Here is a 15,484-nt window from a genome sequence, read left to right on the forward strand (position 1 = left end):
GGGAAGAGATGCACAGAAAGCACACTGAAAGCCTCCTAAGAAATAACTAATATTGAGATTAATCAATTACCAGTTGAATTATGAGTCAGAACTATGTGTATATATGAGGGGAAAAATAGGTAATAGGTATCTCACAGTGATACAATAGATTAATACTGCCATGGAACTTATTCCCATTTACCACAGAGAGCACAAGGCTCTATTATGAAGAATATTCTCTAGCGACAAAGTTAAGGTTGCACATTCATACTTAAATGAGGCGATTCCTCACCTTTAGAGTATTTACTGTTCAACTGTAACATTATATGAACATGTACTGTTAGAAATGTGAATTTTCCTAGGTTTTCATAGATAGTATTGACGGGAAAAAAACATCCAAGAAACAGCTCTGTAATCTCCAGTGTTTCAAAGCTCTGCTATCCTCCCCAGAATTACAGAGGATGTATATGAATTCTGTAACATGGCACTGTTTACCTGGCCATTGCCTGGATTCTACATCATTTAATTGAGGTCATTAGAACCCAGATAGCCCTGAGCAAAATAAACATGTAAGGGAAGAACTGACCCTAAGTTTATTTCCAGAAGTTTTCTTTTAATACAAATATACTTTAAAAAAAACAAACAAACAAACAAAAAACCACACAGTTCTACACACCTATCCTATGCCATAATCATTGTTAACATACTCAGAACATTCTAGATTTACCCCCAAAGTAAATTATTTTCATTTAGCTTAATTAAGCCCCTGGAATGTATTCCAAACGAAAAGTTACGCTAACACATTACACCCCAGTAATACACATTGTTATAGCACTTCTCCAAAGAACTTTAACAGAGCTAGTCAAAGTTAGTCATATGATTTAGTGATTTACAGAGCTGAGAATCTCTACACGTGGATTCTCATGGCAGCATAGCAACCTTTGGACTGGGAGGCAGAGGCCAACCAGCAGACATCACAGCACGTAACAATGGAGAAATGCAGGCAGCCATAAGTATGACCCATCTAAATTTCAGCAAACATATGAAAAGTCCAGCAAACACTGTAAGAGAAAAGGTCTCTCTGAATCAGAATGATCACCTTGCTTCACAGGATTTTCATGTATTTTAAGCAGCTATGGATTGACAAGTAACATTGCAAATTATTCTAAAAGACTACTAATCTGAACAGTTGCTCCTCCCACACCAATAAAAAAGGAAAATAGTATGAACACAGTTCACTCTGGCAGACAAACATCCTCCAGTGCATCATTCAACAGAACTCCACTCTATTATAATAGTATGCAATCCCTCTTGCACTATAGCTGGCTGGCTTCAATTTATCTGGAGTTAAAATAAATGCATGCACATTCAGTTTAAAGGCAGGAAAGCAAAAAGTAGAGAACTCAGTGTCACTACCTTGTTGCCGAAAATCTAATTCGGGTCTGCTTGGACTTGATCTCGTTGCTCCAAGGAGACTGTATTTTAGATCTGATACCTAGCTCACTAATCTAGTACCTCAGGCAAAGCCTAAGCTCACTATTCTGGGTACCATCTTGCCGTTTTATTATCCTTCCTTAAGATAAGCTTCTTTCTTTCAACCGTTCCAATATTTCTCTGCTTAGGTATCCCAAGTTTATTTATTCCCTAAGGAATAAAGATTGTTCTCCCTCTCATCTATGCTATATTTTCTGCTTCTCAATACTGCAGAGGGCACACAAGCTTATGAATAGTTTTATTTTCCTCATATATTCCTAATTTATATTCATTTTCAAATATTTAAGATATGACATAGAAGCATGAAGAGACACAATCCCTGCATTAAAGAGCTTACAGTCTCACACTTCTCTGTGAGATAGGTAAACAAACATCAGTATACCCACTTTATAAATATGAATAAAAAGATGGCAAATAATTTAACTAAGGGCACAGAATAAATATGTATCACACGGATAACCAGAAACAAGATCATGTGATGGGATCTCTGGCCTATACCCAATTCCCTCTATGAACTGTATGTCTTCTAATAACGTGGACTGGTTACTCTAAGTAGTCCCATTTAAGCTGCAAGACACCTCTACACTCTGAACAAGCATTTTAAAACAAAGCACAGCAAAACAAAACACAAACAATCCATTCTCATAAATCTGTTACATACTTAGTTTTCAGTTTTCCAATTCACAGAACATAACAATATCCTGTTTTATTTTTCAAACAACCCCTCCTCAGCTATTGATTAAAGAGGAATTTTAAAAGATTGCAAGTAACAGTAGCCCCCTTTTATGGATGGTTTAACTAAGCCTCAGGAAGAAGAAATTTGCCTGTCAGGCTGGATTCTAGCATTATTTAAAAAAAAAAATAATAAAAAATAAAAAGGTTTTACTGTATTTGGATTTCATTCCTATTTGACATGCACTCTCGAAGCAACAGTCTGAACCTCTGTATCTTGAGTACCTCACCTGTAAAACTTAACAAATTACACTTCTCTATTTCATTACTCAGGAAAGTGGGGAAGGGGTTAGGAAAGAAAAAAAGGAGTATGAAAGTCTTGTCTACTGAGGTTTAACTGCAATTAAACAAGATAATTAGAGCCTATTAGCTCTAAAATAAATTTTAAAAAGTCTGAAACTTCTTTTCTTAGCCCAGGCTTATTCCACTTCACAAGGAAAGAAGCAATATCCTTGCATTCCAAATAGACTCTTGATCTTATTGTAATATGCTTACCATTTAGTCAAAACTAAGACATTATCACAGCTATTAATAATTTTAAAGCAAAAATTAATTTTGATACTGTATCAGTTGAAGATTAGAAAATGGTCTTAACATACAAACTTTCTACCAATTATTAGAAGATTCAGTAGGTCCTAAAAGTCACCACAGTTATTATAGTGTTGCCAGAAACTTGCTCTATGTAGATTATTAGTTCTGACATCTGTCCACATAAGCTTTCAAGTTAAACAGTCAAAATTCTGTATTAAAACTGAAGAACAACATTCACCCCTCCCCAAATAAACCAATATATTTCAGCTTAGCAGCAGTGATTTAGGTAATTCCTAACAAAAAGCTTGCAGAAAAATAATGAGGAAGAGGAAATATGTTAACATTCATCGCACTAATTTTTCACTACATTTTCAGCAGTAAAGAGGAGTTTACCCTCTGAGGGAAAAGCTCAGAAACTTTGATAGAAGCCAAACTCATCTGCATAGTGACTAGTGTCACAACATAACTCTAAGAAAGAGCAATTTTAAGGCAGCTATGTTTCCTTTCACCTGCTGCTTGGTCTCCTCAGAAGAGGCCTTATGCAAATTTTGTATTATAGAAGTTCTGTTTTCTTTTGAGCAGATTCCCAGCAACTGACAAGACATCCATCCAAATAAATAACTTCTATTGAGAGACATTCTAACATGTTAACAACCAACGTATTGAATTCCCCTAAATAAAGCTTTATAGCATGAACAGTAACTAGTCTTTGATTGTGAATATGTTGACTGTATGATTACAGTACAACTAAAATAAAATTCCCCCTCCAACTATGTAAAATATTCACTTCGGACTTAAAAGCAAGGCCTCAGACATCTGACTGAAACATGCGTTACAATGCTTATCTTGAGGGGGAAAAAATAATTTAAAAAAAAAAATCATAAAAATGTCATCCACATTTTTGTTTCCTGTCTTGCCAATGACTGCAGGATTTGTGACAAAATTAAGTGCAACAGATTCCGCAGGTGAAGCCTGTAGTGTTGCAATAAAAATCTGTAGCTATGCAAGATGAAAGCCTTCATTACGGTGTTATTTTCAAGGATAGACAGAACATGTAAGGTCATCTGGTCCATTTCTCTGCCAGTCCTGGCTTGTTACCCATTGCTTGTGTATTAGTGTCCCAATCAGGCTAGTTCTGAACGACCCATGGTGTGAGTTTCCCCTCTACTCCGCTTGGCATACTATTAAGAAGGTATACAAGTATATCTTGGGGTTTCTTTTGTGCTGCTATCTGCTCTGAATTCTCTCCTTCAGTTCCATCTCAGCTTACATATTAACACAGCCTCTTATTCTGTTTAAAATTTATCTCCCTTTTAAGTATTTAGGCTCTTCAAAATGCTTGTCAGATACCATTTCCCCTTCTCACCCAAAATCTTCATTTAGCCAAGCAAAATATTTATTTCTCAAATATTTTTTAAAATCAATTAGTCTCTTCAGCCTTCTTCATTTTTTTACTCTTCTCTAAGCTTCTGTTAAGTTGCCCCACCTGTTGCAGAGGCTCTGAAAGTAAAACAGAACTCCAAATACAGTCACACAATCTCATACAAAAACTCATCTCCCACTTGTTCAATGCCTTTGTGGATGCAACCTAAACTTGTTCTGATTTTTTTACAAAGTCTATAATCATATTGTAAACTGGGGCCTGTTCTTCCTGTCAGAAGCATGCATGAATCCCTTTCATATGAAAGGGAGTTGGGTGCACACAACTGATAGGATTATCAGGCCCACGGTATCACTCCTATCCCTTTTTCAGCAGTACTGCTTTCCAGGTTATTCCCTCACGATGAATACCTGTTTTGGATTACTGTCCCTCAACTGGTTTAGCTTGCATTTTCCAAACTCAATCTCATTTGTGTTTTCCAACAGTGTGCCTAATTTCTTTAGATAACCTTTTCTCTTCTGCCCGGACTTGTGTTTAACTCTTCCCATTATCATTGTCTGTTAAGATCGCAAGTGTACTATTCACCTTCTCATAATATTAATCAATTCAGACACTAAATGTCCCTAAAATGGCTAAACTTGTATTACTACATGCATGTGTAAGCACTGATGTTACTCTTTTAGCACCTAAAACTGCTGTGACTCACCAAATCTATTCTTTATACTTTGTTCTATTTTTGTTTACGGTCCTTCACCCAATTTCTCATTCAGATGACTATTCATATACATAAAAAAATTGTTAAGGAGAGATTTTGAGTTGGATTTGAATTTTAGAAGATACGTAAAATATTACTACAGCTATAACTTCCTCTTCATCCACTGGGGCCTTGAACCTGCAATCAGATCTGGCAAGCAAGCCAGTCCTGTACTTCTCCATACTCACTGATCTATGTGCAGATGCTGTTGCAGTATCAGATCCTAATTTTAAACACTGAGCAAGAATAACAAAGAAAACTCTTTTAAAGTAATTTTCCTTAGAAAATTCCAGGCTGCTTATTATTGTTTCCCTAATATTTCTGCCATTATTTTACTAGGAACAGAATCCCTTAAATTTATCTAGTTCTTCAGCTCATGCCTTTTCTTGTTTTTTTTTTTTCTTGCCCCCCTTTTTTATTAAAGAAATCAGTACTATTATTCAATTTCTTAGTGGCATCTTGAAGATCAAATGACTTATATGTATGTTCATATATCTCAACCTCCACTATTTGTTGTCAATAACTATTTTGTATGGTCCTGATTTTTAACTGCTCACACTTTTTCATCCTACTACATATGGAATTTCAGGAAATTCAGTATAATGGCTTGTCTTTATAATAACTTTATGCAACTTCTCATTTGTGAACTGACCTCTTTCCTCTCTACTTGACTTCCTCCTCCCCAATATATTTACAACAGCAAATTCTTATTCACCTTTAACTAGTATTAACTCATTTCTGCTACCTTTACCAGAAGCTTACCAGAAGGCACACCTGCCTCCCACCTTTCAGAAATTCTCTGCAGAACTGAGACTTACACTTATTTTACCTGACACTTAGTCCTTTCACATAATTTGTCTTACTGCAGATAAATACCTTTCAAAAGCAAACTGATTTTTAATGCATTTAGGCATACTTCATTTGCACATTTAGCTTACAAGGTCTCTCACTCCCCAAGAACAGATGAAGGCCTAGAACAGACTAAATGTATCGCTTACGCTCACACGAAAACCAACAGAACCTTACACTAACATGCAAGGTCACATCAGCCCAATTCTTTGTAGGACTGTAACCTAATCAACCATTAACATAAAAAACAGGCTATATTTCATGTTAACTTTCTTTTCACCTACTGTATATGTTTACCAACTAACAAAAACGTAAAAGCATGCCCACATTACTGATGTTTACATTTATTACCCCATATTAAAATATTTTCATTAACATTATAAAATAATCTTTAGAGAAGCATTTAGAAAATGCTTTACTAATTCACCTCAATTGAGATGAAACATCTAATTTGCACTACATCCAAGGGAATTACACTCTCTGATACTGTAGAGACTCACAGAACTACATTAACAAGTACAGTCTATCAATGGTTATCGGCACTGTGGCTTTTGACTGCTCACTAAGAACCACAGTGCATAAATTACTTCACCTGTCAGACAGCTCAAAGCAACACAGGCACAAAGTTTGAATGGTTCAGACTTTCCCTATGCTAAATAACTTTTTCCAGTGAGAGAAAAGAGAGGGCAGCTCAAGGAAGAAGGGGCAGATAGGTGATATTTGAATATATGATAGACAATCCTATCATAAAGCCTATCAGAATTTTACCAGAAGTTTAAACAATTCACATCTTTACTGAAGCCTAACGTACATTCCTAAAGACACCCAGCAAAATTCCACAACAGCCAAAATGAAAAAGTTATTTCAACAAAAAAGGCACACCTCACAACTGCCTAAAAAAACCCATAACCCAATGATTGTTTTGCAAAACATTGGTTTGATCCAGCCAACAGGTCTACTGATGTCACACAAATAATTCAACCTCCTAAATAATTTACATAGCAATTTTAAGTCAAAATGACAGCATTATTAGAGTTAACACAGCAAAATGAGCAAGTGGTCCATGTAGCTTGAGATCTTATCTCAGTGAACATGGTATGCCAGATGTTTCATAGAAAGAGGCAACTTTCATCACAAACGAAACCAAATCTGCAAATGTATGCATGTAGGTGCATACCACTGAATCTCTCTGAATTCAACAGGGTCTCATCTGCCATGCAGATCCCTCACTTTACAGGGGACACAACACATGATTGGATAAAAACATATATAAAAGTTGATAGGCCTCAATTTGTTTGGCTTTGTTTGCAAAGTCATTACAATAGTGAGGCCAAGATTATAGTCATACTTGGGACTCAAGAGGAACATTTTTTTCCAAGGGTAATTGCTCAGCAGTTCATGAAAATCTAGCCCTGTAAAAAACCCCAGGTTATGTTCTTCAACACAGATAAACAAGAGCCTTTTTATGAATTTATCATTAGAGCATTTTTTTCTTTCCCTGTAATGAAATCCCCCCCTCCCCAAACCTTCTAGGTTAAAGCATAATGAACATTAACCTAGCAGAGATGTATGTGTATACACAGTCTTATTACCACACACGTAAGGAGGTGAACACAGCTGGGAAACAGTTCATATCAAACTTAGATTATGTGAGAAGCAACAGTGAGTAAAGCAGTAACTTAGAAAAAAACAAAAACAAAAAACAAATCAACCATGAAAAACCAATCCACCCCAAAATCAACAGCCTTGACAGTTTATTTCAGAATGGCCTAAGTAAATCACAGAGACTATGATAAAACTGACATTTTTAAAGATTCTTCATCTTAACTGTTTATCAACTTTTTTTTGAAAATTCAAAATAGTAAAAAACCTTTCACTTATTTGTATGTAATCATTTATACATTTTCAACAACTGTATTTTAAATAACATCAATATCATCATGGAAATAATAAAAAATAACATTTTTGTATGTCTGATTCTAAATTAAAAAGTAGTATCTTGTTAAAAATTAATAGTCATTAGAAGACCAAATTAACATTAATTGTGTTAACAGTCACAGCATATAAATGCTTTCAAAATACAGATGTAAACACACATAACATACAACCTTCTACTGCAAAAAGTTAGGCCATTCAAAGATTTACAAAATATGGAAATAAAAAGGAAAAGGTAAAAACCAAAAAAAGCTATCATTTTGCAAATTATATGTAAAAATCTAGTCAAGTAATAGACTACATGGCCAAACAGGAAAAAATCAAAAAGCAAAAAACTACTTTCTTTGATCCAACAAATCTTCAGCAACACTATCTCAATACTATGCAGTAGATGGAAAAAAAAAAAAAAACCAAAACAAAACAGAGAAGGACATCCTGGAGTGAGCTTCCCACTTCTTTACTAGGCCTGCTAGCAATCATAAACTTTGCTAAAGCTATTAAAAATGGTAATTTCTTTTCTTAGTCTGGATCTTAAAGCAATCATGTCACCACCAAAAAAAAAAAGAAAAATTCAGTAACTACAGATATCTGACTAAGGTTTTCCAGACATCATTGTAACTCAATAACTGCTCCACTGTGCTACGAACTCTACAGCTTCAAGCTGGAAGTCAATCTAGGACAACCAATAGAAAGTGCACCTGTACAATTACTGCATTTCCTAATTCAAAAGGCCAAACTAGAGAGAGATAAAGCTTGTGTGTACTCAGATCACCAAAACAGAAGTCCAAAAGCCCATACATCTTTTGTACGTATTGCACATCTATAATATCATTAATTGCAATGAAAAATGTAATTTATACAATTCAGAAAATTACATTCCTTAACCAACATCCATTTAGAATGAAGTTTTATGTAATATAATCGTCTATATATAGCACCTAAAAACACTACATATGCAATAATTTAAAATTCTTTCAAAGAATAATCACCAAAAGTTAATAAAAAAATGTATTTTTTTAAAAAAGTCATCCAGTAACTGAACACACACAGTAATTTAAAATATTCAACATGAACTCCATGCTACATTAAAAAATAACCTGCATCACAAAAAACAACCTGTACCATTTCAAGGAATGTAATCTTATTTTTTAAAACTGCAGAAACCTACTATTTTTCAAGTAATAGCAAAAATTATTTCTCTTTTTACTCTAAAATAAAAATATTATCTGCAGCTAGTAATTGATAACAACATCATTTATCCAAAGCAGTCTACCTTCCTGCAGATGCATTTTCATTCAATGCCTGACCCCACTGAGCAGTAAACAAGTTTACATGTATCAACACATTTCGATGCTCCAAAAATTAACCTAAGTTTCTGTAACTACAATAACATGATCTCTTAGTAAAAGTCCTTTAGTACCATAATTCTAAAACAATCACTAAAAATGGCTCAGACATATACTGTTTATATACTTGGGATCCCTTCAAAGTTTAAGGCTTGCAGATGTAAAATACAAATAAAATAACTAAAAAACAGAATTACCTTTAACTGATCACTGCACCAGAGCACTAAGGAATTACAAGTCCTTTCTGATTTATTTTATAGCATTTTTAAAGAATAGGGGTATTTTTATTATTGCACACACTGAAAACCAAACATAATGCCACACTCAAAAAAAATACTACAACAACAGCTTGATAGCACTCACCGCAAGTAATACTGTTTTAAAGCGAAGGCAGCGTTAGAACAACTTCTGGGAAAGTTAAACTCCTCTACAATTTCTCCCCACTGATTCTTCTCTGATACCTGTCAAAAACAACACACAGGCCGAGATACACAACGTACACATAAACATGTCGTTGACAGCGAACATCACCAAAAAATCCCACAAGCTGCCATGAAGGAAACAGGCAAATATATAAAAAGAAACAAGAATGTGTACGGGATTTAGGACTATATATTTTCCTGACGGTGGTATTTCCCCTTCGGGAATAATCCTGCTTCTCACCGGTATTTTACTGTATTTATTTTTTAATACACGCATCTTTTTTTTTTTTTTTCGGGGGAGCTGAGGGGCGACCGGCAGGGTTTGTATTGTTTTGGGGGGGTTTGTTTGTTTTTGTTTTTACTGCCTGGACAATAACCAATCGGGAGTCCCTCTGTCGCCCCCTTTTAAATCCTACCGCGGTCCGTTAAAAACCCAAAGAAGTTTAAAATCGGGCCGGGCGGCGGGGGCGGGGGCGGCCCCCGGCCTGCGGGGCGCGGGGGAGCCCGCCCGGGGGGGTCCCCCCGAGAGGGATCCACAGACACGGAGAGGCCTTTCTTTTGAGGCCTACATTTCTGTCCCCAGCCTTGAAGCCTAAAGATGGCTATTTGATTACACACCGTCTTGGGTGCCCCTTTTGTTATTTTTCTCCGGGAAGGGCTCGAAGGGCAGCGCCCGGCCCCCCCCGGCTGCGAGGATCGTTTCCTAGCCCATGCTCCGTGCCGATTATCGATGTTAAACATGCCCGCTAATTTTGAGTTGCACTAAAACTGCGCTCAGACTCTCTCCTCTCTGTCTCTCTCTCTCCCTCTGTGAGAGAGAGAGAGAGAGAGAGACACACACAGGGCTGCCACCACAAGCGAAAGAAACTGCCCCTCGCCCACCGGAGAGCTCCGCTCCCCCCTCGCCTTCTGCCGGGGAAGGGGGGGCAGAGGCCGGGGGCTCCGGGGGAGGCACGGGCGGGGTGTGCGCCGTACCCCCGGATCCCCCTTCATCGCTCCGCCGACAAGGCCGAGCCACCAACCTGCCTGTCTGCTCGCTTCCTTCTTCCACCCCCCACCTTCTCTAACCGGCTTTAAATAGGACGGTTCCCGGCCACCCCGGCTCCCCCCGCCGCCCCCGGGGGTCAGAGGAGACTTTTGGGAAGAGGTTAGTGGGAGGGAAACCCAAATTAAAACTTCCACTCACCTTCCCAAATCCGCCTAAAGTGGTGACTCTGGTGTAGAGAGCGTGAAGATCCAGCTCCTTCCCACCCACCACGGGGATCTTCTTAAAAGGAGACCTGCCAAAGGAGATACACACAAAACACCACAACTTGTCAGCTCTGCCCCCTTTTCTCCCCTCGCTGGGGCTGCCGTGTCCTTCAGGGAAGGGGCTGGAAGTTGGATCTGGTCGGTTTAAAAGCCTCCCCCCCTCCCGTTCCATCTCCCCATTTTCCTCACCCTCTGCTGTGGTGAAACTGCCGCAGCTCGTCCAGGAAAGCGAGTCCCTTTCTCCGCTGGTCTGCGTGGTTTTTACCCGTCGAATTTGCCATTTTTGTATTAAAAAAAAAAAAAGGTTCTCGTAAAAAAAAAAAAAATCCAATTTAAAAAAAAAAAAAAAAAACGGCCGACAACAACAACAATCCCCGGCTCCTCCTTGTCTTTAAGAGACCCAGGTGCCCGTGCTCGGCCGGGGATCAGCCATGGAGAGGGGCTTGCTTAAAAAAAAGTTTAAAAGGAATAAGGGAGCCCCGAGAGTGTGGTAATTGCGAGTCCTGTCTCCACACAACACACAGGCAAAGAGACGGGGAGGGAGAGGGGCACCTCTCAGTAATTCCTCCTCCCGCCGCCGCTGCCTCTTCTCAGCACCACAAACCCAACCGATCCAGGCTGCACATGAGACTCAACATGGTGCTGCTGGATCACACAATGAATTGGGTTACTGTTGTGGTGGGGTGGGGGGGGGGGGGTGGGGGGGGAGGTGGGGGGAGCCGGAGTGAGGTATTGACAGTGTGTGTGTGTGTGTTACGGCCGCGGCTCCATGCGATCTCCCCTCTCCCTCTCGCCCGCTCCCTCTCTCTCTCACACACACACACACTGTACAGGCTACGGCGGCGGCGGCGGCGGCGGTGGCGGCGGCAGCGGGATTCACTTCTCTTCTCTCTCAGACAAAAAGATCTGAGGCCGCCGTGCTCCTGCCTGGAGGAGAGCGCAACACAGCGGGCCCCGCAGGCCGGTGCCGGTACTGCAGGAGGCAGCTCTCACGGCACAAGCCAGCGCAGCCCCAGCAAAGCAGTTCCTGGCGGGGAACAATAGGCTCCTCTCGCCGCTAAGGGCTCATCTGCAATGTGCCGCAAACTTCACACAAAGCCGGGCGGAAAGGAGGCGAGGGAGAAGGAGAAGAGGGGAGGAAAAAAACGGCTACTACCGGTTGTTCCGGGGCTCGGGGCCCGGGGAAGGGCCCTCCCTCGCCAGGCTCGGCACCGATCGGCCTCTCTCCGCTGGCTGACGGCGGCGGGGGGGGGGGGGGGGGAGAGGTGGGGGGAGGGCAGGAAAGGTGGATTTGGAAAGCGGGGCCGAATTTTTCTAATCGGGCTGAGCCCAACGCCCCGAGTTCAAGGGGAGAGAAAACAACAACTGAAGGGGGCACTGGTGGATATTCGGACTTTTCGAAAAACTTTCCGCCTCCCCCAGCCCGAGGTGTTCCCGAGGGCAGGAAGTCGCCCCGGATGGCACGGCGGGGGCGGGCGGGGGGGGGAGCGGCAGCGGGAACCCCTCATTTCCAGTCATGAGGTGTTGAAAACTCCCCAAAGGAGAACGCCGAGCCCCGTCCCAGGCAGGGGGTGCCCAAGGAGAGGTTTCTCAACGGGGGCCCAAGCTCTGGCTCACTCCATAAATACATATTTATTTATTTATTTTCTTCTTGGAGTATACCACGGCCTGTAACCCAAGTGCTTTCATGTTGTCCCCTATCTAAGCCGCCTATACATTTCTGTACCTTGGTGAAGGGAGCACACATTGTAAAATTAATGAAGGAGGAAGGTCTTGGCCCTCACCCTGGGCGGAGAGTAGCCACCAGTGGTCCCGCTTGGGCCACAGTGTGTACTATGTTTGTAAACACTTCTCTCCTGACATGTTTTCCACACAGGGAACCCCAGGAGAAGACCATGATGGAGCCTGGTGCCACTTGGGGTAAACAGGAGTGATGATGGGGCCCATGCGGCGAACAGGGCCTTCCGTGGGACCTTTGCTCCTCAGGTGAAGCGAGCGGTGGCCCAGGTGGACACTTGTCCTTCCCTGGCGAGCAGACAGAGCCGCAGCTGAGTGCTGGCTCCGGTTTAAGGGACTCCGGAGGAACATTTGCCCCTTGCAACCAACACATTGAAATCTAAGGCCAGATCTGGCCTTCAGGGTTTTGGGTTTTTTTTAAGCAAAACTCCTCATTAAAGTCAGTAAGGAGCTGTGTTTTAAAATCAATGGCACATTATGGCCCCAAGTGAGCACTTAAAGAAGGAAAACTATAATTCCTTTCTACTCCATGTACTAACTTACTTCACGAAATAAACCAATTTTTTTTTCAACTAAGTTTTTGTTTTTGTTTTTTTTTTCCTTTTGACTTGAGTGCTGTTTCAGCTTGAATATAGCCATACAGTGGGAGATAAAGTAGGATGTTTGGTAAGATTTGCCCTGGGCTCACACTTGAGGGGAGGGGGGGAGAAATCCTTCAGTTTCAAATTAATATTCCGTATTGGAAGTCTGTGTGGATGGAGTGGTGGTGCGTGTATTTCAGTGTAAGAAACGCATAGTGTGTGTTCACTGTAGCATTAAACCTTCCCCCCCCCTTCCTAAAATTAGACCTGCAGCAGATCCTGGTCTGCAGCTCCCGCCTGTGACACTCCGAGTTTCTGCTATTTCAGCAACAGCGCGCGCAGGGCTCCCCAAAGCCAGGGGAGTGTGAACGGCAGAGGTTTAAAGCAAGCGACTTGAGGGGGGGCTGCATCGCTCCTTCAGACACAGGCAGCTCAACCAACCTTCCCGAGAGGGCGGCGGTTTTTAAATCGTGCCTTAAAATTCCTTTAAGGGGGGGAGGGGAGGGAGGGGGTCTCCCCTCGGCGAGGGGCGGTCGGCAGAGGTGAGTGCGCGGAAGGGGCGCGGGCGGGCGGATAAGCAAATTGCGTAGCGGGGCTTCGGTGGGCTTCCGTGCTCCAGCACAGCAATTGCGCACGGTCCCTTACGTAACTGTCAGCTGGGGATTCCCTAGAGGGGGGTCACTTTATTCAACCATTACACGGACCCCGGCCGCCGCTCCGCCGCGCCGGGGCCGCCGCTGCCGCCGCCACTGACTTAGGGCTGCGGCTCAGCAGCTTTAGCGCAGCGGCTCCTCACAAAATGGCGGCGCCCATGGAAAGCGGCAGCCCCATTTTGTGCCCGGCAGAGCCTTGTCAACAAAACGCCGACTTGGCCAAGGCTGAGGAACAGAAGGCGGCGGCTCGTTCGCGTTGCGGAGAGGGAGGAGAGCGAAAGGATTTCACCGCCCTCCCGCCGCCGAGAGGAGACTTTCTATCAAGTGTGCGCGTTGGGGGAGGGAGAGGAGGGAGGTGAAGGGGGACGCGCGTAGCGAGCGAGTCAGAGGCTGCCTTATACCGGCGCGGAGCTGCCGGAGCTGCGGCGCGGGGGAGGGGAAGGGAAGGGAGAGGCGAAGGCAGGCGGCCTTGGCGCTGCCCGTCCCGGCCCCGCCGCTCGCCGGGGCCCAGCTCGCTGGGATCCGAGGGCTCCGGGGGAGCGGGCGGCGGCGGCGCCGGGCAGGGCCGCGGCGGGCGCCGAAGCCCGGGGCTGGCCGGGCGAGGGGAGCTGCTGCCCGCTCACGCCCTCCCGCGCAGCCCGGGCGGACGGGGCCGTTCCTGAGGGATTCCGGCGAACCTGTAATGAATGACAGGACGATCTAGCTCCTTATGTAGCTAACTAGGTCACTGTCAGCACTTAATTACTGTTTGTTTCATTTTAGTGCGTGCCTTATGAATAAACCGGCTATTAGGCTGAGGCTTCAAGTAACACTATCCAGCACCAAGGTACAAAATGTCTGTATTGGACTCTGATCTTGTGATGCCAGCTTGGTAATAATTACCGTTTTACGTTAACAATGTCTTGGTTCTTATAGCATGGCTCTTCAGCTTACAGGTGAAATAGTTGGAGATCCCCTATGCTAAGGCTGTGGAGCTGATATTAATATTACACCACCGCTTTTGTTGTTTCTATATTGATGGGGGCTCCCCTCTTTTTTTTTTTTTGAGGTAGAGAAAGGGATTGCAAATTTAGACTTTTTGTTTCCTCTGATTTATCTGCCTTAATATGCATGCTTTTTAATGGGATTAAATAAAGGTGATGATCTTTTTTCTGGTGGAATTGATATTTTTTAAATACCAAAATTACGTTGATATTTAAGAATTATGGAATCTCTCTTGTTGCATATTAAGGAGTCAAAGTTTAAATGTAGGGGGAAAAAGTCTTGCTATTTAGGAAAAAATAATCCTTTTATTGATCTCTGTATAGTACCTGTCAATGCAATTTGAATTTCTTTAAATTGTAAAATAAAACCTGTACAGTTATAAACTGCTTATAAAAGTTATCCTCCGCAATGAATTTCTGCGTGTAAATGTTATGTGTGGAATGAGCATTCTTGCAGACAGACAGTGTAGATCCAGTAACTGAATCATCACTATTCAGTAGTGGTTGGGTGTTTGGTTTTTTTTATTTGTTTTGGGGTTTTTTTTTTGTGTGTGTGTGTTGGTTGCTTTTTTTGAAGTATAACTGTGTTAAGTGAATCTTCTGTTCTAATAGCTGTATCCTATGGTGCAGTTGCAAACGTTTTTTCTTGAATCTTTAATACTAAATCTTGTGCTTATTATCTATCTACTGAACTGCTGCCATCCAGAGAGCAGGCCACAGTTGCTCTTGTCAGTGTGCCACTAATTCTGCATTTGCTTTCTGGTGGGTGAAATATTCTTGCTCATTTCCATTTTCATTTCTGCTTGTGCTGCTCTTGAATTGTGGCAACATTACGTTTTGATTAGAGTAACTAGTA

The 15,484-nt window shown here is 42.0% G+C and overlaps 1 protein-coding gene across 1 annotated transcript in view; it reads right to left on the reverse strand.

Moving 5' to 3' along the window:
* ARID2 (AT-rich interaction domain 2) overlaps positions 1 to 10,955 on the reverse strand; it is a 106,745-nt gene extending 95,790 nt beyond the window's left edge. The window contains exons 1-3 of the mRNA XM_074168081.1: positions 10,864 to 10,955; positions 10,610 to 10,703; positions 9,365 to 9,462 (exon numbers count right to left, since the gene is read on the reverse strand). Coding sequence (XP_074024182.1) covers positions 9,365 to 9,462; positions 10,610 to 10,703; positions 10,864 to 10,955 — 284 coding nt within the window. The remainder of the gene's footprint in view (positions 1 to 9,364; positions 9,463 to 10,609; positions 10,704 to 10,863) is intronic.
* Positions 10,956 to 15,484: the final 4,529 nt, after the last annotated feature.

This window comes from Numenius arquata, chromosome 2, assembly GCF_964106895.1.
Source record: "Numenius arquata chromosome 2, bNumArq3.hap1.1, whole genome shotgun sequence".
Lineage (NCBI taxonomy): Eukaryota > Metazoa > Chordata > Aves > Charadriiformes > Scolopacidae > Numenius > Numenius arquata.